Raw genomic sequence first — 25,419 nt, 5'->3', positions numbered from 1 at the left:
AATTCCAGCAGAATTCACAAACTGCTGTTGTAAAGCTGATGAACAGCAAATGCTTCATCCAGTTAATGCTGATCCTAATTCCACACGTTTAACTTTTCAGTAACAATGAATTTTTTTAAAGTGTTCAGACTGGAGGGGGAGGGGAGATCAATCAAGAAGAAAGCACAAACACAAACTGTAAACACTAACCTCCCGACAAAATACAAAATTCACATTTGTTCCCCACTCAGACTGCCTGACGACATGGCTAAAATCACCCATATGCCTTGCCACCACTTCTAGGGCACACTGTGCTTCACTCGTCCCGTTTCTTATTCTCTCTTTGAGCATCTACCATTGGAAATGGTATAAATAATGCTCTGATGGTGGCTTCTGAGTTGACCCAGCATAACAGTCCTCCTCTTGTTATTCAACTCTGATATAAATACAGCTTACACACGGGTTTGGATGAGGCAGATCCAGCTATGTCTTCTGTAACGCATCCCGACCAGTTTTAGTTGCTTACTTCCCGAGCCTGTCGTGACATCGGCAAGAAAATGAGCCTAATGAACAGGCAGTTCAGCCAAGCAAAAAACACCAGTCGCGACCCAGAAACACTGACCAGTCTGCAGCGTTTCAGAGCCAACTTCCTGCAGACTGTGCAAACCGAGAAAAGCATCACTTCAGAGGGAGAAAGAGCTGGAGTTCAGCTCAGCCATCTGACCGTAGCCTGTCCACTTGCACCAAGATGGTGCAATTTTGTTTAAGGAGCAACATGCTTACGCCAGAGCTGCACCCTCTCAGAACACCATCCACAGTCCTGCCTGATGTAGAGGCAGCTCAGACTTCATCTTAAACAGCAGCAATCAGGCTGAAGACTTGTACAAAATGCAACTAACTTCAGAACTTGTAATTCAAAGTATCAGAGCACCCAACTTCCAAAGTGCACCTAATGAAACGAAAGTGTTTAAAAGCAGCACGAGATGACAGCAGTCAGCACCTTACAGGAAAACAAGCACCTTCTGGGAACACAAGCTTTTTTACAAGGCTAATCAGCACACTACGCAAAGGACCACTAGAAGTCAGTATTTAGACATTTATTTCAGATATGCAGTTTACACGCATATTATTGAGCAAAACTGAATTGCAAATATACAAATACTGTAACAAGCATTATCAAATAACATAACTGGCACTAGTGTTATAAGCATATTACTGAAACCAGTGAGGCTAAGTCATGGAAGAGGACTGCAGCTGATGGCATTTTCCTTTTATCCAACCAAACTTCCAGTAGCACCATAATGGCAATACATGAAACACAAGACAGAACATTGTTAACTGTTATTCCGATAGTCACAATTTTTTTTTTCATTTTAGTGAATTACATAGCAAAAAAAAATGTTAACAGTGCAGGCGCTTTGGCCAACTTCAGCTTGTGTTCAGCTGTGCATTTTCCATATGCAAACGAAAAAAAAAAAGCCAGCATATTTGGAACCCATCTTTGCGCTTGGGCAGTCATTGCACTGCACTTTAGTTCTGGGACTGAAGATACACATGTCTTGCAAAGAGATGTCACGTCCACTAAAGCCTGAGTGAGTCTTTGGTAGGCTAATACTTCATTATTATTATTATACACTTATCTACCACAGTCATTTTATCCACTAGAACTTTCCTTTGTGATCCAAGGTGGCCAAAGAGGACATTCTGGAAAACATTACAGTAAAATCTTCAAACGACCAGGCACTTCAAACCCAGTCTTTTCCAAAGGCACCAAGAATTGACGGGGCACTGTTTCCCCCCCTAATGAAAGGTGACGGCATCTGCTTTTATACAATGCTTATAAATCACTGGATTGTTATTTTACAGTTTTTATACACTATATAGTAGCCTTTGCTGCATGGTTGGTTGCATGAATAAATAAGTAACCCCACTGTTCTTCACAGGTGACGTCTCCATCCCACCATATATTCAGTACCAATTTCTTCCGTTTCAAAATGATGTAAAATGCCATAACCTTGCTCAAAGTGTACACACACACAAACACTTCTGACACAGGCTACATCCACCTGAAGATATGCGGTTCATTCTACATGCATTCTAAATACAGTGTGTCCAGTTATGAAACAAAATTCTCATTACGAATATTCACTGCTGAAATACGTTTGTATAGGTCTCTGCAAAACTTTTGCTTCCCTTAAACAGAGTTCACACAAGAATGGTTTTAAGTCACTTTTGCTCAGCCAACACCCATTTATCCCAAACCCCTATTTTTCAAGTGAACAGTGCAGGACATATTATCCATTTCAGCATTTAACATAGTAAGAATTTACCCATTTTTATCTAAATACACCAAGTATATGTTTTCAAGCAAAGTTGTGGCAAAAATACAAAACATGGGCATATTTGTACTGCTGTAAATGCACTTGGTTAAAGCCTTCATGTCTCTTCACACAGGTCTAAGCTCCATATGAAGTATTTTGCCTTATCAGGCAAGTATATATAAAATGTAGTTGTATCAAAACCTTGCTTCTGCTGGTCACCCGAAGCTTACGGAAGTCGCACGTAACTCAACCAGCTTTCAGACAGGGTTCTTTAGTGGTAAGTAATTTTTGCAGCACTTACAGGCTTAAATTTCAGTCTGAATAGCAGTGCTTAATTCCACAGCATGTTGTGAATGGTTGTTGTTTGTTTCTTTCAGCGCTTCACCAACACCTAGATCTACATCTTTTGAAGATCCATTATTAATGCTTTCCTCGGCAATGTAACTCAGCTGTGGAACATCAGTGCTTGGGGCTGCTGGAACAGGCGCGGGGATTCCACTTGGCTGTGGAGAGTTTTCCAAGCGATCATTTTCCACCTCTGGAAGAACACTGACTGTGGTAAAGCGAGTATGATAGTCGCTGGAACCATGGCTACAGGAAGTTTTCATACTTTCCATATCTGAGCAACTAAACTCAGAAAAATGACTTGAGTGAGAATCTGCTACAGATGGGATACTATCGCTAAGAGAGGGAGAGTCAAATTCACTGGAGTTTGTGCTTTGTTGCTCCAACAGCTGGGCATCCATGTCCTCTCTTGTCTCGTTTATCTTCATGCTACTCTTCTTTCTCAGCTTACTTTTGCATTTTTTTCCTGCTGTCGTTTCTTTGGACCACTTGGCGGCACTAGATTTACTTTCCGGCAAGCAGGCCGATGAACAAGTGGCATTACTACGACCTGCAGCACTGCCATCATCAACACTACTGCTTCCGCTGTTGTGTCGGAATTTGGCTGGCTTTGATTCAATATCCACTTGCACTTCCATACTGTTGCCTTCCCTAGAACAAGACAGAATCTGTGAGTGTAAGGGGTCATCTAAGACAAGCCAGCTAACACAGCAAAACAAACTGCTACTGCTTTCCAAGATCAGTAGCAAAAGAAAGAGCGATGCAACTTGTTTCAGAAAAGTTAAGTGTTTAACCAAATAACAGCCCAAAGAAAAACACAAAGTCTGGAAGACCAGACACTTCACTGAGCTACAGCGAGGGCGTTCCTCTTTGGAAGTAACCTTGGCAAATATAAGCAGTCACATGTACCTCAACTTGTAACAAAATTTATGGTTTCAAAGGGTAATCGTTAAAGCAGAACAGCTGAGGCATGCTTACAATACCCTTTAATAAGCCAGGCTTATTAATCTTTTGTTTTCTCCACATTTCTTTTACCTGTCCAAAGGGGTGTAGGAGTTCAGAATGGATCCTGCCATTGCTTTGGTACTGGCATTATCACTAACCGTTCCCAAGCTAACCGTGCCAGATTCTCCACTCAGGCTGTATCGTTCTTTCTGCACATCTGCTTGTACTTCCAGTCTTGGAGAGAAAGAGAGAGAGTTGCATATACTGCTTCTGCAGTTAAAGTGCACCAGTTGAAAATCAGCATCACCTTGTAGCGTTCCTCCACCATTCAGTAGTTATTAGTTACTCCAGTATAGATGCACGTTTACCCTACTGAAACAGGTTCTCTCTTCCTACTGCCAAAAAATACTATTTCCTGATTAAAAACCAAAGCAAAATCACCTAAAAGCAAACCAGATTAATTTTCCAACAAAGCAAAATGTTGCATGTTAACCAAAGGTTCTGGATTCTTTCCTCCCTGAGATGTACAAGAACAACTTCCAGGCTTAGCTACAGCTCTTCTGCAGATAGTGTACTGTACTCTAAAACTGGAAGAAACAATCAGAAGGGTACGTAAGTTCAAGACATTATAGTTCCCCTGTCCCTCCAGCTGCAAAATTATTACTAATCAAATAACAGGCAGAGAACTGTGTTCTGTACTCTGCTTTATATTGCATTGTTATCAACTGCAACAGGAATAATAGAAACCTGAGCAATCTTAAGTTAGGGGGAGCAGATAAATCAGAAATAAATTATAAGCTTTTTCCCAAATGTCTTGTTTATCTGTGTTCTGACAGTGAACTGGAAGTGGTCTCTTGTTTAGTTTTCCACTCTCAGCTCTTTGAAGAGGAGGATAGCTATACCTCACTCCGCCATCACAGCTTGAAACAGACGAGGAAGTTCCGGATGCTACCCCGCCCTCCTTATTTTATACAGCCTGGACTTCCAAAGTATTCAAGAAAATGAGCAGTGGTAGCACCTGATTTCAAGAGCAAATTCCATCCTGAACCCTCAATGTTAGCAATCTTTTCCAGACACTCCCTTTCTCTTCAGGGTGCAGGACAGCCAACAAACAGCAAGGCCCCAACTCGCAGGAGGCACTGAGCACGTCAGTAGCAAGAGGCTGCCACCTCAGGAAGGCCAGGTGCCTGGCTGCCTCTCCTCCTGCCCGAGTCCTGTTCGAATCCACGCTCCAGCCCGTGAAGACACGGCTTAGTATTCGCAGACTACTGAACAAGTCAGCAGTTCTGACTTTGGGGCAAGATGCACTGGCAAACATGACTGTGTCAGGTGTGAGGTGACTCCCTCCGACTCCCGGGCAGAGGCTGCTGCCCTGGGAAGAAGGAGAACAAGAGCTCAGGCTCCACTCACCCTGAAAAAAATTCAAACTCTTCTTTGAGGATTCTGGTCTGGCAGGATCTCTTGGCAATCAGCAAGTTTGTCAGAGATGAGCTGCCTCTTATCTCCCAGAGACAGTTCTTTTTAACAGGAACCAATTTAAGAGAAATAAAAATAAAAAACCTAGTAATACCACTTCCTCTGCCTACATGTAGAGCAGGCCAGTGTACAGTAGAAAGCTCGCCTCTTACCTGTTAAAGCAGTTCACCATTGCACTTCCCGAGAGGCTCCCTGTTATACTAGCCCCAGCCAGGGCCATGGTACTAGCGGTTTCACTGAGGTTGTCTCGAATGGCTCCTATTCTATCCATGTGGCTGCCACTTGCACTCAAGCTGCCGGTCAGTCCTCCAACGCTTCCTTCGCCTATGCTAGGGTTATGACGTGCCTCTGCTACCGAAGTGGTATCTAGACAGAAATAAAGAAGGCTTGTCAGTTACGAAGTAGAACTTAGTAGTTTCTAGAATGTGACCATGGAAACCGTTCCTGAAACTATGCTGAGAAAAAGGATTTGTAAAACATACTGTGACAAAAAGATAACTTTGTCCAAAAAACAAGAAAAAAAGAGACCTTTCTTGAAGTTGCCATAATGGTTATGCCTGACATCATGTGTATAAGATACCAAAAAGTTAACCATTGATAGGACAGATAACACAGAGTCAAGGAAAACAGGCAGATTCTATCACAAAGGATACTGCCATGTAATTAAAACAAAAATAGCATCAGATCAGCATTTAGTCCCCTCTATTACAGATAAAATGATGAAAGTCAGCAAGCTTCCACAAACCAGTATTCTGAAAAAGCACCATTAATTTTATCTTAAAACTTTTATCTATGGAAAAGACTTTACTCGAGTCTGGCTTTGATTCAAAGGGGCAAGAAAAGCTTTAATGCCTGCATTACAGCACGGCACAAACACAGAGAAGCTATCCTCATCTGAGAGCTGGTCTTTCAGCAACGATGTAGTACCTCTTCCGCAAATAAACACTCTGGTATCCAAGGCCATCAAATAAAGCCCAAATTTATAGAAAACGAAACACAGAATTTTCTTACCTACAGCTGCATTTGTTCCACCAACATTTATATCATTTTCATCATCAAATTCTATCCTGACACCTTTTCCATTGCCTGCTGACACACCACAGCCTCCACTTCGGCAGAGGGAAATTGGAACAACTCCATACACGTAAGCCAGCATAATAGGAACACCAATACCTACAGAGGAAAGTACGGTCTTTCATTAAATGTGACTTATATTTTAGAGCCTTTCAATTTCATTTTCCATGATCATTTAATATTTCACACTTGAAAGAAATGAGGAGGGAGGAAAATTAAAAAATATTGCTAAATCACTAAGGTGAAATGACTGGAAAGTACTTTCAGCAGGCAGAATATCCTGTATCAGCACTGGTATGCAGAGAAGCTTAATGCTTGATGAATTAATACGTCCAGTATGTCCACAACATCTTTTAAAACCAAATGAAAATACTTTAAAGATTCATGTAAGGTCCATTGGGGACTGTAATAATGTTCCACCTGAGAAGCAGAAATAGCAGAGATTTCCAGTGTTATTCAACTAAAAATGTTACTACCTCTACTAATTTAATAAGGGGCTTGACTGTGCATCCACTAAAGTCAGACAGGGCTTTGATATCAATGTAATAGGACTTTATTATTACTGTGGGACCTTTCATATTTATTGTATCACACTGATTCAATAGAAAAAAAATTTAATTATACAAGTTTTCTTTAAAAGTAAACAATTCTGTGCAGCAGAGTGGCAGGAGTTCAGGGAAACTAGTGAAAGGAACTGTGGGCTAAGTGCACACAGATATACGCACACAACCCCATCCCACCACTACTACTGGTTGGTGAAAGTTACTCCTCTGACATATGAATGAAACCATTCTGCAGCTTTGCTGATGGAAGTACACAGAAGGTACAGAAAAATAGTAGACTGAAAAATGACAAGCTGGTACATTCTGAAAGAGCCAGGACAGAGCCAGACCCAATGCAAAGGCTCCTCTGTCTAACCTAAAAGAAGAGTTCCAGTTACAAGAAGTCCTTTTCACTAGAAATTCCTCAGCATTCAAGGAGGAAATCCACATTCTCAAGGTCGTTATTTTGGAAGCCATATAATGCCCTGAGACTACAGGCCACTTGCTAATGGCAATGGGACAAGAGTAAAAATTCCACAAAATAAAACCCAACTGCTTTCCCTAAAAAGCCAAGTTTTATCTCCAGTCAGGAGTAAGAAACAGCTCAAAATAAAGTGGTAAAGCAGATTTACAAATACATGTGTGAGACTTTGTGTCCCACCACCAGTTTAGCGGGGATCTAACACCACAGCTACATAGGAACAATGCAATGCAGACAGACACCAGAGACAGTTTTATGACTAGCATATCTGCATTTGCACAGTGGTCACCCACTGTTAACAAGCAGTTCAGAGCCACAGCTTCACGGTTAATTTAAACTATCACTTGCTAAAAGCAGCCCTGTCCTCCCGAGGCCACTCGTTCCTCTCTGAGCATCACTTCTGGCACAAGGGGGAACTCTGCATACACGACTGCGTGATGAATTGGATCAGGGGACTGATCCAGCTTAAAACCAAATGGTGGGTCTTAATGTGAATCAGTTATCCACGGCAGCTTACTGGGCAATTGTAAAGATGCCTGTGCTACAACAAAGGAGAAGCAAGGCAGCACTGGGCAAATCCACTCCTTTCAAAAAAAATCAGGTTTGTTTACAGTGATCTTGAAATTACATGGTAAAACCACAACCATTTTGTAGCGTACAGCCAGATTTTCCTCAAATGCTATCCTCAACAATCCCTATGAGAAAGAACGTGACAGAATTCAAACTGACTCCCAGAGCATAACAAATAGTTCGTCAACTACTGTCAAGTGTAAGAGACTGCACTCTTCTTTCGTATTGAGAAAAGTTCAATATGAAGTTATTCAAATACAAATAGACTCCGTGGCAACAGTTTTTTCTTGGTCAGTCATTTAAAAAATCTCTACATATTTCAGTTTTAAAAGCCAGATATGACAATGTGGAAACTTCAATCTGCAAGATAAAATTTATTTTTAATTCTTCATTTTAACACAGCATTTCGTGAAATACTGTATTCTCCATTCTGCCTCGATAAATGTATAACTTCAGACTCCTCACTGTCTCAGTTCCTTCACCTACAAAAGGAAACTATAGGCTTTATCTCAGCTGTTTTATTCATGAGTGCTTGTAGAGTTCTGGTTGCAAGGTGCTACCAAGACACAAAACAGTAATATTTGCTTACCTACAGTTACTGCAGCTACAACTGGAGAAACAATTACAGATAAGGTTACACCACCGGCTATAGCCAAGTTTCGCTTGTGCTTTGAAATGTCTTTGCCTTCGTATCGATTGTGAATCTTGAGAGAAGAAAAGAAGAAAGGGTTTTTAGAGTATTATCGTCACCAATAATACATTGCTGCAAGGATGGAAGAACTGACATATAATAGTTTGGAATCTGCACCCCGCTCTCTTCCAGAAAGACCACATTCTATGTCACAACTTATTTCTTAACTCAAAGAAAAGAAAATTTATACATTTCTTGATTTTAGGCAACTTCTGAGAAGCTAGAAGTCCTCGCATCCATGAACTAAGCATTTACTTTCACCCTCAAGTTAGAAGAGCTAAATCATTGCACAGCCGTTTTTGTTTGTCTAATTGTTACTCCAGCTTACTTGGTTGGGAAAAGCAGACAATTTTCAGGATCAAAGAATTACCACTTCTGATCAAACTGACACTTTTTATTCCCAGCCATCTTTCCCCTGAACAATACAGAGTGAAACTTGCAGAGATTATTAGATCCATGGAAACAGAGGCTGACATAACAGCCATGAAAATGTTGTAGCAAGGCAGCCTTCACCAAACATAGCCTGGGAGGGGGGAGAGCAAGAACTCTGTTGCTCTGGCACCCTCTCATGACAAGCTGTTGAGACAGGAAATATTTCAGCAAACCTGAGTCTTAGCTGTGCTACTATTTACTGAGGAATCTGCTAACCAAAACCCTTACTGATGGTTCAAGTCTGCAATAACTCTAAAATGTGACTGCCTCAAACTCATCTGCCACCAATCCCATACGAACCTGGAAGGCCTTCAAAGATCACTGTTTTACAGAGAGTTCCTCCTTTTTGTGCATTTCATTTACTCTCTCTAGGAACATGGCTCTTCAGGGATACACACTTCATCTGTCACCATTCTCGGTTAAGACGTAACTACAAAGGTGGCTATCTTAACGTTGTCATGAGGCTCAATCAGTCCTCACTACATGTAACGAGGAACACGAAACAGTGCTAAGAGGATAATCACAGTATTTTTATATTACTACACTACTGCAAAAAGACTGAAAAAAAAAAAGCTGGAAGTTTTAAAAAAGTTGTGCTTTCTAAATTATAATTTCAACCAGAAATTCGGTAGGGTAGTTCTCATTTTGGAATAAATTTAGAAGTATTTGTATTTGTTCAAGCAAAACAGTCAAGGAAAGGGCAGAGAAGACACTGTACTTTGTATAGTGAGAATGCATCTACTTGCTCTGAGGTACATTACACAAAGAGTAACACAGAGTCAGGGAGCACCTGAATGTGGAACATACCTATGGATTAAAAAGGAAAAATTGAACATGAACACTCTCACAGTATGAGCATGTAAGAACTACGAATCCAGGAAGATCAGGTTTCATGGGGTTCTCAGCAATTAGCAGGATCACCTCAGGCACTGAATTTTACCGTTATGGGAAATTATAACTACTGAAACAAAAGACATACAAAGATATCCAGAAAGGCTACTAGATTCCTTAAACATAAAAGGAACAAAAAGGAACAGAAGGGAGTGGTTATAGAGTAGAAACAGATTGAAAACGTGAAGACAGAAGGTTACATTGGTAGGAATGACTATGAAGTAAGAGACTCCAGAATACTGAGCAAAGACTAAAGAATATGCAAATAAAAATCCTGTGCCAGAAGAAGAGGGATTTCAATAAATGCAGAAAACTGGTAGGTTCTAAGATTTATATCTATAAAAATAAGAGGACTAGCACTTCCTTAAGGAAACTATCAAAGCACAAACACAAACTTTTCCAATACAGCGGACAGACAGAATGTTGTGAAAGAACAACAAAGCTTCCTTTGCTGAAGCAGCAGCAGCATTAAGAAAACAGAAAGTAGGTCAGATTACTATAAATGGGTATAAAGAAACAGCATGACAGTGTCATGACAAAATCAGAAAGGTTAAAATAGGGGAGACAAAAAGCAAAAGACATCAAAGTCAACAAGAAATTATTCTACAAGTACGCTGCCAATAAGAGGAAGACCAAAATGGATCAGATTGCTATTTAACAAAAAGAAAAGGCAGCCAGCAAATGAAATTGGAGGGCTGTTCAATTTTTCTTCCCTTCAGTTGTCACTAAAGATCAACTGTGATCCAGGTGACTGGTGACAAAGAAGTAAGATCTGTAGGAAAACAACAGGTTAGAGCGTACTTACATGAGGCGATCTGAAAAATATCTCAGCAGGCCCAATTTCAGGCCACTAACAGTAATTTTTGAAAATTATTACTCATAGAAGATGTCTGAAAAAAAAAATCAGGAAAACTGGAAAAAGTTAAATTGCAATGACAATCTTTAAAAAGAAGTAAAACAAGAAGCTGGGGAATTGAAGACCAGTGAACTGAACTTTAATTTCCTGAAAACTGGGAACTTGTAGACACCAAAGCAAATGCAGGAAACAGAGAGGCCACACTGATTTTTTTTCAAGTAGAAATTACATCAATTTAATTTTCTCCTGTGACAAGATAACTAGCCTTGAGGATGAGGAGAAGCAGATGTCACGCACACTGTAGAACAAAATTTTTACATTTTCTTGTATGGTTATAATGGTCCAGACTGAAGAACGGACTAGAGAAATCTACTATTAGTTTCATGTAAAACTGACAGAAAACATCTGAGTTGTCATTAGTGGTTGGTTTTTTTTTTTTACTCCCCAAATTGAAACTCTTCACCCTATACTTCTTCCAAGAGATATGCCCTCAATCCATTAACCTGGAAGATGGAAGTAGAAGAATGTGTGTGTTGAATTTCAGACCAACACGATCTGTAAAGGTTGCAAAAATGTCAGAACTCATACTAGTCTTGAGAAGTTGAAAAAACTGGCCTGAAATGACTAAGATGCAGCACAATGGTAATGCGTTGAAGACTACCCTTAAGAAGAGACCAATTGCCTAAATTACCAGTACAGTGGGGAAGGGTACGTGTTTCAGAGTACACACAATGAAAACAGCATGTTGTTCAGAAAGAGATAAGTGGCAGTTATATGCACAGGATCACCCTTTCATTTAACTCGGCAGTAGTAATGCTTCAGCTTCACTGCTGTGTTCACACTGGACAAAAACAAAGGTGGTATGAACAACTAGAAATACATCCAGAAGAGGAGTATCGGAGGTCTAAACCAGTGTGTTTTCTTGGCAGTTTTTCAAGAAAAACTGAAAGTGTTAGGTTTTTTTAAAGATAAGAATGAAAGTGGACTTAAAAACCATCAAGTACGTAATGGGATATTGCAAAGTAAACGGATTCTTTATGTCAGCTGAAGATAGCGCAATAAGAATTTAGCGTAGGAAGAGAGTTTATGTTTATATCAGAAAAATCAATTTTACTAAGAAAATTACGCTTGCAGAGCCTGTTGAATGTCCGTCATCAGATGCTCAGAAGAAAAGCGCAAACATGTGACAGGAGTCACAGAAAAATGACCATTAAGCAGTGGGGTACAGTGGAAATTCTCAAGAGGATGCCCTCACAGACTAACTTTACCATTAATATATGAAAGGTGCTCAGTGATGGGGACCTCTCCCAAAATCTAATGAGAAAAGCAGAACATGCAATAGTAATTTGAAACAGGTAATTGCTGCCTTCTTCCTCGTATCATTTATAAGGTTCCAATGTATGGGACTAAGACAAAACAGAATAGAAGGGTCAAAAAATAACTGTAGCAGAAGGTGGGAGTACTTGCTTGAAAGAAAAAGACGAAAAAGAATACAGTGGAAAACCTGCATTCCCGGACTTTTATCTAGCAGCAACAGCTCATGAGAGAGAAACCCTCCCCCCCAAATGTGTAGAATTATGTGTCTGTGCTAGTCACTGTGAGAATCCATGCTGACAGAGGCAGAAAAACAAGCCTTCTGATTATGCCATCGAAGACAGGTAACTGAACACTTAGCACCTGCTGAACCAACTCATAATTTCAAAAAGTCCATTTCCAAAAGATCTGGATAACTTACTACTTTATCCTAAATTACAAATAGAAGCCGTAATTATCTTTTGTTTTCCTTGCAATTTGTCATTTACTTTAAGCTATTATATTGCTGAGAGGAAATACATCAACTGGTTTCTGATTAACATGTTAATTTCTAGCCAGTTCCCATAAGCTGTAAAATGAAGACAGATGCTGTCTAGCTACCTGCACTGAACGCTGCTCCACGTGGCAAGCAGGCTGTTTTAGTTTCGGCTCCCCCCGGCAACAAAAGGGCCACGCGGCCGCCCCTCCCCCCGCTGGGGTGCGGAGGAGAATGGAAAGAAACAGGCAGAAAACTGGTGGGTCAGGGTAAGGGCAGTTTAACAGAACAGCAAACAAAGGGAACAGCAACAACAACGGTACAGATAAGGGGAATACACAGAACAAACCGCACGACCCCACAGAGCCGTTCTCCCGGACAGGACCGGCGCCACACGCTCCCGAGCCGCGAGTGAGTTCCCGCCGAGCCGCCCCCCGCCACTGGAACCCAGCGTGACGGCACATGGTATGGAACACCCGGCTCTGTTTGGCCAGGTGGGGTTGGGTCAGCCCGCCCAGCTGTGCCTCTTCCTGGATTCTGGTGAAAATTAACCCTGGCCTGGCCGAACCCAGGACATTATCCACCCCTTATTCCATACCATCTACGTCGTGCCCAGGTCCCCCATTGTCCAGTTGATCACCACCACTTCTCCTGTCTCCAGATATCATTCCCTCAGTCTATGGATCATCTCTCTAAAGTGTCCATTGAGTTCATTTAATCCATGACTTCAGGCTCCATCTGTCGTATAATGGTCTTCCATGGCAGGAGAGGTGATGTGTGGTGATAGGCGGTCACTTGCTGCATCCGGAGCTCACGGCTGATATATCTGGTGCGGCCCGTGCCCACAGTCTGCAGGTTGGAGACGTTGATCTCGATGAAGTTGCTGGATGCCAGTTGTTGAAAACCAGGTCCAGTTCCATCATCGCTGTGCTCTGCTAGGGTTCATCAAAAAGTCTTCTTTAATCTGGACGATTCTTACTACAATACTACTGGTACAACACATAACAATTATAACAGTGATAACAGACAGTGACAGGGTTATTTAACAATTAACTTTATACAATTTATTTATTTATGGACTATTCTCACCCAAAATCAAATCCCCATGAGGTACACATCGGACTTCCCCATCCTTCCGCATTATCCACCAGGTACACCCAGGTCCTTGAGCAAAAGCAATCCCACGGACGGGCTTGCCTTTGCCCGAGGCAGGACTGACCCAAACCGTCTTCCCTAACATGTTCCGCATGTGCACTACAGGGACTTTATCTCCTTCTATGGGGCGCTGAGGTTTTGACTGGGCAGGACCAGCCTGGTTGGTGGACCCTCTGGTGTTAACCAACTAGGTGGCCTTTGCTAAATGGGTATCCCAGTTTTTGAAAGTCCCACTCCCCATTGCCCTCAATGTGGTTTTTAGCAGCCCATTGTACCGCTTGATCTTTCCAGAGGCTGGTGCATGGCAGGGGATGTGATACACCCACTCAATACCGTGTTCTTTGGCCCAGGTGTCTATGAGGCTGTTACAAAAGTGAGTCCCATTGTCCGACTCGATTCTTTCGGAAGTGCGATGTCGCCACAGGACTTGTTTTTCCAGGCCCAGGATGGTATTCTGGGTGGTGGCATGGGGCACAGGGCAGGTTTCCAGCCATCTGGTGGTGGCCTCCACCATTGTGAGCACATAGCGCTTGCCTTGGCAGGTTTGTGGCAGTGTGATGTAGTCAATCTGCCAAGCCTCCCCATATTTATTTTTTAGCCATCGTCCTCCAGACCACTGAGGCTTTACCCGCTTGGCTTGCTTGATTGCAGCGCATGTCTCACATTCATGGATAACCTGTGCGATGGTGCCCATGGTCAAGTCCACCCCTTGGTCACGAGCCCATCGGTATGTCGCATCTCTTCCTTGGTAGCCTGAGGTGTCATGGGCCCACCAAGCTATAAACAGTTCACCCTTATGTTGCCAGTCCAGATCCACCTGAGCCACTTCAATCTTAGCAGCCTGATCTACCTGGTGGTTGTTTTGATGTTCCTCAGTGGCCTGACTCCTAGGGACGTGGGCGTCCACGTGACGGACTTTTACAGCCAACTGCTCCAGACGGGCAGCAATATCTTGCCACAATGGGGCAGCCCAGATAGGTTTGCCTCTGCGCTGCCAGTTGTTCTTCTTCCATTGCTGCAGCCACCCCCACAAGGCATTGGCCACCATCCAAGAGTCAGTGTAAAGATAGAGCACTGGCCACTTCTCTCGACTGGCAATGTCTAAAGCCAGCTGGATGGCTTTCACCTCTGCAAACTGGCTGGACTCACCTTCTCCCTTGGCAGTTTCCGCGACTTGTCGTGTAGGGCTCCATACAGCAGCCTTCCACCTCCGCTGCTTCCCCACAATGCGACAGGACCCATCCGTGAACAGGGCATACTGTTTCTTATCTTCTGGCAGCTGGTTATACAGTGGGGCCTCTTCAGCATGTGTCACCTCCTCCTCTGGCGATGCTCCGAAATCTTTGCCTTCTGGCCAGTCCATGATTACCTCCAGAATTCCTGGGCGACTGGGGTTTCCCATTCGGGCGTGCTGGCTGATCAGAGTGACCCACTTACTCCACGTAGCATCGGTGGCATGATGCGTAGAGGGGACTTTCTCTTTGAACATCCAGCCCACGACCGGCAATCGCGGTGCTAGGAGGAGCTGTGCTTCAGTGCCCACCACTTCTGAAGCAGCTCGAACGCCTTCATATGCTGCCAGAATCTCTTTTTCAGTGGGAGTATAGCGGGCCTCGGATCCTTTGTATCCCCGGCTCCAGAACCCCATGGGTCGACCTCGAGTCTCCCCTGGTGCTTTCTGCCAGAGACTCCAGGTTGGGCCATTATCCCCGGCTGCAGCGTAGAGCACGTTTTTAACATCTTGCCCTGACCGGACTGGACCAAGGGCTACGGCATGAACTATCTCCCGTTTAATCTGTTCAAATGCCTGTTGTTGCTCAGGGCCCCATTCAAAATCATTCTTCTTCCGGGTCACGTGGTACAGAGGACTTACAATTTGGCTGTAATTTGGGATGTGCATCCTCCAAAAACCCACAACACCCAGGAAGGCCTGTGCTTCCTTTTTGCTGGTTGGTGGGGACATAGCTGCTATTTTGCTGATGACATCCATTGGGATTTGACGGCGCCCATCCTGCCATTTTATCCCCAAAAACTGGATCTCTTGCGCAGGTCCCTTGACTTTACTTCGCTTAATGGCAAAAACGGCTTTCAGAAGGATCTGAACTATTTTCTCCCCTTTCTCAAAAACCTCCTCCGCTGTGTCACCCCATATAATGATGTCGTCGATGTACTGCAGATGTTCTGGAGCTTCACCTTTTTCCACTGCAGTCTGGATTAGTCCATGGCAAATGGTGGGACTGTGTTTCCACCCCTGGGGCAGTCGATTCCAGGTGTACTGGATGCCCCTCCAGGTGAAAGCAAACTGTGGCCTGCACTCTGCTGCCAAAGGGATGGAGAAGAATGCATTAGCGATGTCCATGGTGGCATACCACTTGGCTGCCTTTGACTCCAGCTGATACTGAAGTTCTAGCATGTCTGGCACGGCAGCACTCAGTGGTGGTGTGACTTCATTCAGGCCACGGTAGTCTATTGTCAGTCTCCACTCTCCAGTAGATTTTCTCACTGGCCATATGGGACTATTAAAGGGTGAGCGAGTTTTGCTGATCACTCCTTGACTCTCCAGCTGGCGGATCAGCTGTGAATGGGGAGAAGGGAGCCTCGGTTGGTACAATACTGTCACCGGTGCACCGCTGTGGTTGCGATGGGCACCTGTTGTTCTTCCACCCTCAGCATCCCCACAACGGAAGGATCCTCCGAGAGACCAGGCAAAATGGACAGCTGTTTAATTTCTTCCGTCTCCACAGCAGCTATGCCAAAAGCCCACCGATACCCCTTTGGGTCCTTGAAATACCCTCTCCTAAGATAGTCTATCCCAGGGATGCACGGAGCCTCGGGGCCAGTTACAATGGGGTGCTTCTGCCAGTCCTGCCCAGTGAGGCTCACTTCAGCCTCCAGTACACTCAGCTCTTGGGACCCTGCTGTCACTCCCGAAATGCAAATGGACTCTGACCCTTTGAAATCTGATTAAAGTACACTGTGCACCAGTGTCCACTAGAGCTTTATACTCTTGTGGATCTGACGTGCCAGGCCACCGAATCCACACCATCCAATAAACACGGTTGTCCCTTTCCTCCACCTGGCTGGAGGCAGGGCCCCTCTAATCCTGGTCAGAGAAATTGCTGCTCACCTGCTGTAAAAATGACTTGGGAGGTCCCCTCCAGAGGATCGGAATCAAGATCAAACTGTCTGCCTGGTCTGGAGAGCTGGCTGCTGGAAACTGGAGCAGCATTTTTCCTAACAGAATCCCCTTTTGTGATTGTTTTACCTCGCAACTCACGCACTCGTGCCTCTAGACTTGAGGTGGGTTTTCCATCCCACTTCCTCATGTCCTCTCCGTGGTCACGCAGGTAAAACCACAGGGTGCCCCAGGGTGTATAGCCTCTGTATTCCCTCTCCTGAGCAGGGAAACGCTTGCCCCTAATAGCTGAGACACTGGCCCGTACAGGTGGGGAGTAGGACATATTCCTTTCTAGTCGCTTGACCAGTTTCTCCATGGCTGAGACAAGGGAGGAAGAGAGACTTTCCTCATATTGCCGGAGTCTGACAGCCACCTCATCCACTGTTGGTGCCTCTTTACCTTTCCAGTCTACTATTGCCAGTGAGTTGGCATATGAGGATGGTGTGCTCCGCACAAACTTCCTCCACATGGATTGTGAGCACTGGAGTTCATCTGGGTCTGTGGGTACCTGCTCATCGTCTGTGTCACAGTAAACCAGCTCCCACAAAGCTAATTCCCTCAAGTACTGAATACCCCTTTCCATATTGGTCCACTTGCCAGGACAGCACACAAAATTGTCACTGAAGGGGTACCTCTCCCTCACGCCTGACAGACGTCTCCTCCAGAGGCTGAGGACTTGTTCCTTCTTCCCAATGGCCTTGTCAATGCCCCCATCCCTGGCCAGGGATCCCAGCTGCTTGGCTTCCTTGCCCTCTAACTCCAAGCTGCTGGCCCCGTTATCCCAGCACCGCAGCAGCCAGGTGGCAATGTGCTCGCCAGGGTGGCGGCTGAAATCTTTCCACATGTCTCGCAGCTCGCCCAGGGACAGGGACCGGGTGATGATCTCTGTCTCTATCTCCCGTGATGACCCTGGCTCACTGTCATCCCTCCCAGAGCGATCTGCTCTCTTTGCGTCTTTCTTTAGTTTTACAGGGGCGACTGCTACCGGCACAGGTTGGTCATTGGGCTCAGCCGCGATGCCTGCAGCTGGAACTGGGGCTGGAGCAGCTGCCATGCCCGCCGGGGGAACCGGGACCACGCCAGTGGCTGCAGCAGCCATGGTGCTGGTCGGGGGGGGGGCTGTGACTGCCTGCTGGGCTGGAGGGGCTGCAGGGCCGGCTGGGGGGGCAGCGCCAGTCGCAGTACCTGTTTCCCCCCCCCTTCCCCTTTAGGGCACTGAATCAGGTTGAACAGGGCTTGGTAGGCGTGGGCCAGACCCCAGCATATTGTGGTGATTTGTGTCTCTCGAGTTCCCAGGGTGGCAGGACACTTTTTGCAGATATTTTACCAGATTGTCCGGATTCTGTATTTGTTCAGGGGTGAGTTTAAAACACACCAGGGATGCCCATTGCTCTAAACACCTGCCCATGCTGTCCCACACACCCAGCCACTCACAGCTATCCGGCCCCAGGGCAGGTCTCTGCATGATGTTCTTAACTACTTGTTTAGCCCTAAACAAAACCCAAAACCCATTCAGGAGGCAAAACAATAGGAGAGTGATGGCCTGAGCATCCCACGGGTATTCGAAATTCTCAAAAGCTGTTAGGAACAGCCTGAAGGAGAGAGGGAGGGTGAAACAGTGGGGGAAGGTATCCCCTTCGGTTTTCCCCACAGATTTGGTTTGATTATTAACAAAATCTAAGACATAGGATCCGAGGTACGGAAATGACCACAGTGCCGCATGCAAATACAAGCCTAATTTCATGCACAGTGATGTTATCATAAGTCGATATTGTACAGTACAGTAAAATCATCATCCTAATTCTTTTTCCAGTGATGATGAACAGCATGGCAGTAAACACATACTGCAAATAAGGATTCAAAAACCACAGCCATCTGAACAAAGTCAGCAACATTTTTTACCGGCGACTATTTAACTAACACAGTAAATACGTACAACAAATTATAACAAAATCTAAGAAAGCTGTTTTAACACCCGCTGCTCAGCCCTGCCGTTATCCCCGCTCCACGTTTGGGCGCCAAATTAAATGTTTTGGTTTCGGCTGCCGCCGGCAACAAAAGGGCCACGCAGCCACCCCTCCCCCTGCCGCAGTGCGGAGGAGAATGGAAACAAACAGGCAGAAAACTGGTGGGTCAGGGTAAGGGCAGTTTAACAGAACAGCAAACAAAGGGAACAGCAACAACGATACAGATAAGGGGAATGGGGAATACACAGAACAAACCGCACGACCCCACAGAGCCGTTCTCCCGGACAGGACCGGCGCCACACGCTCCCGAGCTGGGAGTGAGTTCCCGCCGTGCCGCCCCCGCCGCCCCCCCCCTGGAACCCAGCATGACGTCACATGGTATGGAATACCCGGCTCTGTTTGGCCAGGTGGGGTCAGCCTGCCCGGCTGTTCCTCTTCCTGGATTCTGGTGAAAATTAACCCTGTCCCGGCCGAACCCAGGACACAGGCCCAAGGCAGATAACAAGCTGCTGAGTATAAATGCTTAAATGTATGCACGCATAAACCTATACTAGCAGAATTTTATACTACAATACTGGTAGCTATCTGCTTTTAAGAACAATAAGAAGGATTTTCTTTTTGCCTTCCTTCTCCTCTAAATATTGTTTAATTCTAAAGTACATAAGGGAAACCACAGAAATTTTGAAAAGCATGCAAGAGCTTCCACGGCAAGATGCAGAAGCGTTCAGTGTTTTGCTCTGCCTGTCTTCACTACACTCTTAGTAGCACTGCTTCTCCTTCCTATACAATTGACACAAATATCCTTGAATGCCTCAGGGGTTGGTTTGTTTGGGTTTTGGGGGGTTGGCTTTTTTTTGTAGTGTGTTTTTTTGTTTGTTTGTTGGTTTGGTTTTGCCTTTTTTTTTTTTTTTTTTTTTTTTAAAGGCTGGTGAAGACAGTCAACTGAACACAGTATTACCCAAGTCATACAATGCACAAGGTAAAACCTGAAGCACGTTAGTTGTAGCACATTTTACCTTACGTCCCACATACACAGGAATTCCAATAATCATAGCAGGAATAGCAATGCCAGCTATTAAGGCAATTCCTACAGGAGCTCCAACAAGCGTCCCTAGTTGCCACAGTATTTTCTTCTTACGGCTCCACGGTTTCTTTCCCCAAAATGTGCAACCTGATGGGCTAATAGAAAGTGAGAAAACTGTAAAGGAATCGTAAATAAATCAACATAACTATACACTACTGAACTGCTCTCTAGCTACAAAATTATTATCCTTAGGTTCCAGTTACAGACGTTATGGATACCAAATCATCAGTTATAATTTCTTCAGATTTTTCTTTTTTTGCCTTTACAGTGCATTTTGCAATGTAAAGAGAAGCATAATGCACATTATCATGTGCCAATCTGTGATTCGCAGGTAACTTACATAAGAGCTTTTATGTCACTTGCTACAAAGACAATACAGCAGTATTAAAATATCAGTAAAAAATAGTGTGTGTGTTAATCTACAACACGTCATTTGTTGTGTTAAGTACACACTGCATACATGAAACTTAGAAAAATATTTTAAAATCAAAGATAACAAAGCACTAATTCAAACATACACATTGAAAACTTAATTCTCAGATATTGATGCTTCAACTGTGATCCTCTACTTAGAACAGAAAAAAGCCAGACTTACACCACCCAGGAGTCTACTTCTACATTCTCTAGAAAACAAATAACCAACCACATAGATCTTTTTTTCTTAAATGTACCTTAAATAATGTAAATCTGAGATCTCTTTCATACACAGCCAACAGAATTCACATCCACAGACAGCACAAGTCATATGATTGCAGCTTCCATCATTCATTTTTATTATATAAGCAGCACAGCGTGGGCATGGCTTTATGTCATCAGCTGTTTAAAAATGAATATTAAGATCATATCAGTTCTTAAGACAAGAAGTTTTAATCAAAATACAGACATATGTTTGGGAAAACTGATTGAACCATTACCTGAAAAATGGAAGAAGTTTATTATAAGTTTGCTTTACAAATCTTGATTTGGCAATGACTTGATAGCCATTTGTATTTGTAAACCTCAGATCAAGTAAAACTAACGAGAACAAGGAATATTTGATCACCTTCAAGTAACTGAATAGTTAATGCATACACTCTGTTCAAGGATTTTCTAAGCTTAATGCAATACATATTAGAGTCAGACATTAAATATGTATGTTAATACAGGACTGATAATATGGTCTCTTTAAATATAATCCTCTTTTACATTTCATGCTGTTACAAATCTTTTACTTGACTATTCAGTCTCCACCTTGCTATTTCTTATCATCTTAAACCCCTCTCCCCTTCCACATTAAGTGCATTTCTTTGGTATCACCAACGTCCTCTTGAGTCCTTTTCACAGCCCTACTCTATGCTTGCTTACTCGCCAGAAAAAATACTGTAGCAAAAGTAAAAATCTGGAGGCTCTCCTTGCTCTCAAGCCAAATATTGAAAAATGTGGTTAAGTGACTAGCCCTACCATCAACAAACAAGGGGTCACTCAGCAACAGTGAAATACCCGTATACTGACACAACTACAGCTGTGACCTTTGTTCCTTCACATTACTGGTTAGCATCTGCACTTTGAGACAAGCTATTTACTCACAGCAGCAGAAATAACTTGCAGCTCCTAGTGCAGAAGTCCAAGTTTACTGCCTCTGTGCTACTAGGTGGGACAATGGGAAAAGAAGGGTTATACTCAGTATACAGAATACCCAAAGAGGTGCAGAACCAGCAGAAACAGTACCTCTACCAACTCCAGTGCAAACAGACAGTGAGCAGCTGAAAGGATGCGCTAGCTATTCCAAGATGGGAAGAGATGCACAACCTACAAGGCAGTAACTAAACCAAGCAAGTTCTTGCAGCATGGGTATGGCAGAGCTCCTGCTGTTCATGCTGGGAGTGACTGAAAAGGCAAGGAAAGGAGTTGGCATGCTAATTTATTTAAAGTTTGTTTGAAAACTAAAGCAAGAAGCCATTTTTTAAGACAAGATGGAGTGCCTTTTTAAATTGAGCCAGCACAAACAATTTGATACTCCCCAGTCTAGCGCTGGATTGGAGATGGACAGCTCTAACCACGCTCAAGGTGCAAGAGAGACTCTTCTCTCTAAGTATCTACCTTGTCTGGTCAGGCAGACACAAAAGCTGCCACACAGATCAGAGTTTGGTGAAACTTGGAGACAATTCTTATCAACAGCAAACTGGGCTCCTGCTCTGCAAAATACTACTGTGAAGAGTTTATCCTCTTCTTTGGGGGGTTACAAACAAGTTCAATTTGAAGAAGAAGGAATTGTTTGTGTTCTGGTAGCCAAGACAGATGAGTATTTTATTGAAAAACAGGAATTAGTGCTAAGAAACACATCAAAAATCAGAGCTGGAATCAGTCTCTTGAAAGCAGAAAATCAGTGGTTCTGAGTTTCATTTTTAACAGCTTTTATTAGCAGCCCTGTGAAATTTCACCTACAGTGGAGAAAGTGTTCCCAGTGTGTGATACAAGCAACGAAGTTAGCCTGTCAAACACAGAGAACGTTTTGCAGCAAGTTCCCTTGACTTCACATTTTTAAGCTACAAAGGAAGAATTCAAAATGCTGACAAGCCTGTAAGATTGAAGTCAGGTGCTGTGGTCACAGAGTACTTCAAATTATAACATTTACAATTTGAACTCAAACTTAAAATTGTATATTTTAGGTTTCTGAAAGAGAAAGCAGCTAGTATCTACCATGCTACTATTCAGCTCTTTCCTTTTTAGAGTTACCTGTGCAAATGCACTAAAAAGATATTTCACAGACACAGTATCCTAATCATAAATACCTGCTGCTCCAGATTCCTGGCTGTAACTAATAGATGAAGAACGAATTGTTCTCAGGCGCAGACTTTGAGCTCTTTCCTGGCGAGCAGCATCGCAGGTCTGGTTTGGATGCCAAATCTGCTTACAGTGGTAGCAAAACTCAGTTCCACAGCCTTCTCGTCCACATGTAAGTTTGGGACAGCTGGCACATCCAAAAGCGATCACAGCATATCTTGAACAATCAAGAGGGACAACAGAGAGTTCTGTTAATAAAAAGAGTCCTATCTATAGACCGAAGCAGACACGACAGCTGCCAGAGCAGCTGAAGCAGGTACAAAGGCAGTCGACATCAGGAGCTGACATTCAGTGGCGAGCACAGGTTCCTTACCACCTCCTTCCACAACTCTATTGCTACTGCATTAGACCAAGACTGTACAGAAGTACTACAGTGTAACACTTTGCTCTGCCCCACCTTAATAACTTCACGCAGTACTGAAATATACTGTATTTAAGGCTGAATGCAGTACTGTACGGTTTATGGTCACAAAGCAACCTCAGTTTAGAAGAGCAGGACAATAAAACCGAAAAAGGTATTTAAGCAACTAGAAAAAGTTACAGTTTCAAAAGTGTTCTAGTCACTGTAAGCATGTCTAAGCTTGACCCTTTCTATCATCTAGGAGGATCCCTGCTAAGTGATCTGTACTGTAAGTTATTACTGTAAAGGCACCTGACTTGGGACTGCATGACATTTTAGTATTTTACTCATTGCCTTCTATCATGAATACCACTACTTTAAACAGATGTTTGTTTACTCTTTATATATTAAAATGTCAAAACAACAAAGCAAGCTTTTGATAAACAAGGATTTCTGTTTCTCAATTATGTAGACAATTTCACTTTTTGACAATTTTTTTTTAATACATTTCAAACTGTAAATGTAGAAATTGATAAGAGTTCGGGGTCTTGTTGCCACCTTTACTCTGACAATACTGCAGAGCAAAAAGCCCCCAAAACAGAGATTTACAAAACTGTGTTACACTATTTTGTAATCAGACACCAAATGAACAATTCCATACAACGACAAAGTTGTTGCCACAAATCAATTCCCCCATCAGGTTTGCATTTTAAAGTTCAGATGATAGAAACACAGAAAGTGTGTATTACAGTTCACATTAATACTAAACATAAATACATATACACACATATATGCACACATGCTTTAATTCCTACCCATTGTAATTTTTTCAATGATATTATGCAATAGCTTTCTTTTAAATAGAGAACAACACAAGGTCCACTGATATGAACACTTAAAACTGGTCTACAGTTTTATTCACATGAACAGCCCCCCAGATAGACTTCAACAGGTATATAAATGCAACAGGGCTTAAATTAACAGCTGTTCAAATGAAGGTAATTTTATTTTAAAAGACTAAATTGTTTATTTTTATCCTCTGCTCAATTTATAGCAGCTGCATAAAATTAATTCAAAAAATTCTTTGTTACTACTGACACTAAAACAATTACTCCCACTCACATATCTATCTAAAAATTTAACAATTTTCATTTTAGAGTAGCTGCATTTGAAGCTCTGTAAACTTAATGCAAGTCCTATTCCTTTCATTGAGTACTTTAAAACAGCATGTCTGAGGGTGCCCCCCCCCAAGAAGTTCTGCAAACAGAGGAGTTTTCAACGTTTAATTCACAGATGATGCAGTGACAAGTAAAAATGAGATATATGCTTGTCTATTTTCAAATATGTCTTACTTTCCAAGTAAAAATTTGTTTCAATAATTGCTAGACTCTTCTATATTGTTGCCAAATTAATTAGCTCTGTTTTTCCATTTACAGCAACTGGAGAGATAATTGCTTTTTATGTACACAAAGACACTCCGATCCAAGAGCTTCTTCAACATACAGGGATACATCCAAGACTCACTAACGTTATATCAAAGAATCTCAAATGTAGGCCACAGAATGAAGTATCAATTTATATCCTGCCTCCCACTGCTAATAAAGAATGGGTACACCCCTGTAAGCACTCCTCATTTGGGACTGCTGTATTGGAATACCTTTAGAAAATAACTTTTTAGACCAGCGTAAATCTCAGTTCAGTAAAAGATTACCATTCTTGTTAGGCTGAGAGAAGGGCCAGACAACCAAATTCAAAGTAATAACAAGTAAAACAAAAACCAGAGTCAAAGAACAATTAGTTGAAGAAAGAATGGGCAGTGAGAAGACGAATGAAGAATTTGCACACTTTTGCTCAATGTGCTTTTTGCTTGACAAAGATAAAATTTAGGAATCGCTGCTCTAGTAATGTCAGCAATACAATCTCAGAGCAAAACCATTAAATAATTCAGCCAGAATAAAAGACAGAACATACGCGGAATACTGATTGAGGCTTGTTAAAATGACATCGGAAAATCGATATGAAGAAGCACAATCTCAAAAACTTCGTCTGGAACACAGCCCAAGAGGTTTCCTTATCCACGCTCCGTCACCAGGGAAAGGTCACCTATTTGCCAGTGTACTCTACCAAGCCACTGTGCGTAGGTTGCAGCTCGTCCAGACTTTTACAGCGTTTCACGTAACAACAACAGTCAGGACGCATTTTTGCTTGCAACAAAAGCAGAGGATGAAGTAGCCCAGGGTCAGAAAGGACATAGTGCCAGCAGTATGGACCATTCCTGGCACTGGAATGCTTCAGTGCTAGAGACCCTACCGCGTCCAGGCAGCTGGTCCAGGGCGAAACTGCAACAGAGCTTCTCCTCCAAACTAATCTGTAGTTCTCTTCTTGTTGGGAAGATCGTATCTCCACTGGGACAAGAGAAGCAGTAACACACGCCTAATACTGCAGTTAACTTTGTTTCAAGAACTGCTTGCTTTCCCTTT

At 43.0% G+C, this 25,419-nt stretch overlaps 1 protein-coding gene across 3 annotated transcripts in view; it reads right to left on the bottom strand.

The window, feature by feature from the left end:
• Nucleotides 1-1,061: 1,061 nt before the first annotated feature.
• The window catches only part of RNF19A (ring finger protein 19A, RBR E3 ubiquitin protein ligase), a 67,525-nt gene continuing 43,167 nt past the window's right edge, over nucleotides 1,062-25,419 (bottom strand). For all 3 annotated transcript variants that reach the window (XM_075415785.1, XM_075415786.1, XM_075415787.1), the window contains 8 exons: nucleotides 22,548-22,756; nucleotides 20,448-20,592; nucleotides 19,709-19,871; nucleotides 8,323-8,437; nucleotides 6,078-6,239; nucleotides 5,219-5,432; nucleotides 3,681-3,824; nucleotides 1,062-3,296 (listed from right to left, as the gene is read on the bottom strand). In XM_075415785.1, the coding sequence (XP_075271900.1) occupies nucleotides 2,606-3,296; nucleotides 3,681-3,824; nucleotides 5,219-5,432; nucleotides 6,078-6,239; nucleotides 8,323-8,437; nucleotides 19,709-19,871; nucleotides 20,448-20,592; nucleotides 22,548-22,756 (1,843 nt within the window). In that variant the 3' untranslated portion in view covers nucleotides 1,062-2,605. The remainder of the gene's footprint in view (nucleotides 3,297-3,680; nucleotides 3,825-5,218; nucleotides 5,433-6,077; nucleotides 6,240-8,322; nucleotides 8,438-19,708; nucleotides 19,872-20,447; nucleotides 20,593-22,547; nucleotides 22,757-25,419) is intronic.

The sequence above is a fragment of the Opisthocomus hoazin genome, chromosome 3, assembly GCF_030867145.1.
Source record: "Opisthocomus hoazin isolate bOpiHoa1 chromosome 3, bOpiHoa1.hap1, whole genome shotgun sequence".
Classification (NCBI taxonomy): domain Eukaryota; kingdom Metazoa; phylum Chordata; class Aves; order Opisthocomiformes; family Opisthocomidae; genus Opisthocomus; species Opisthocomus hoazin.
Note: the sequence above shows the minus strand (reverse complement) of the source record. Positions and strands in the feature narration are given on the sequence as shown.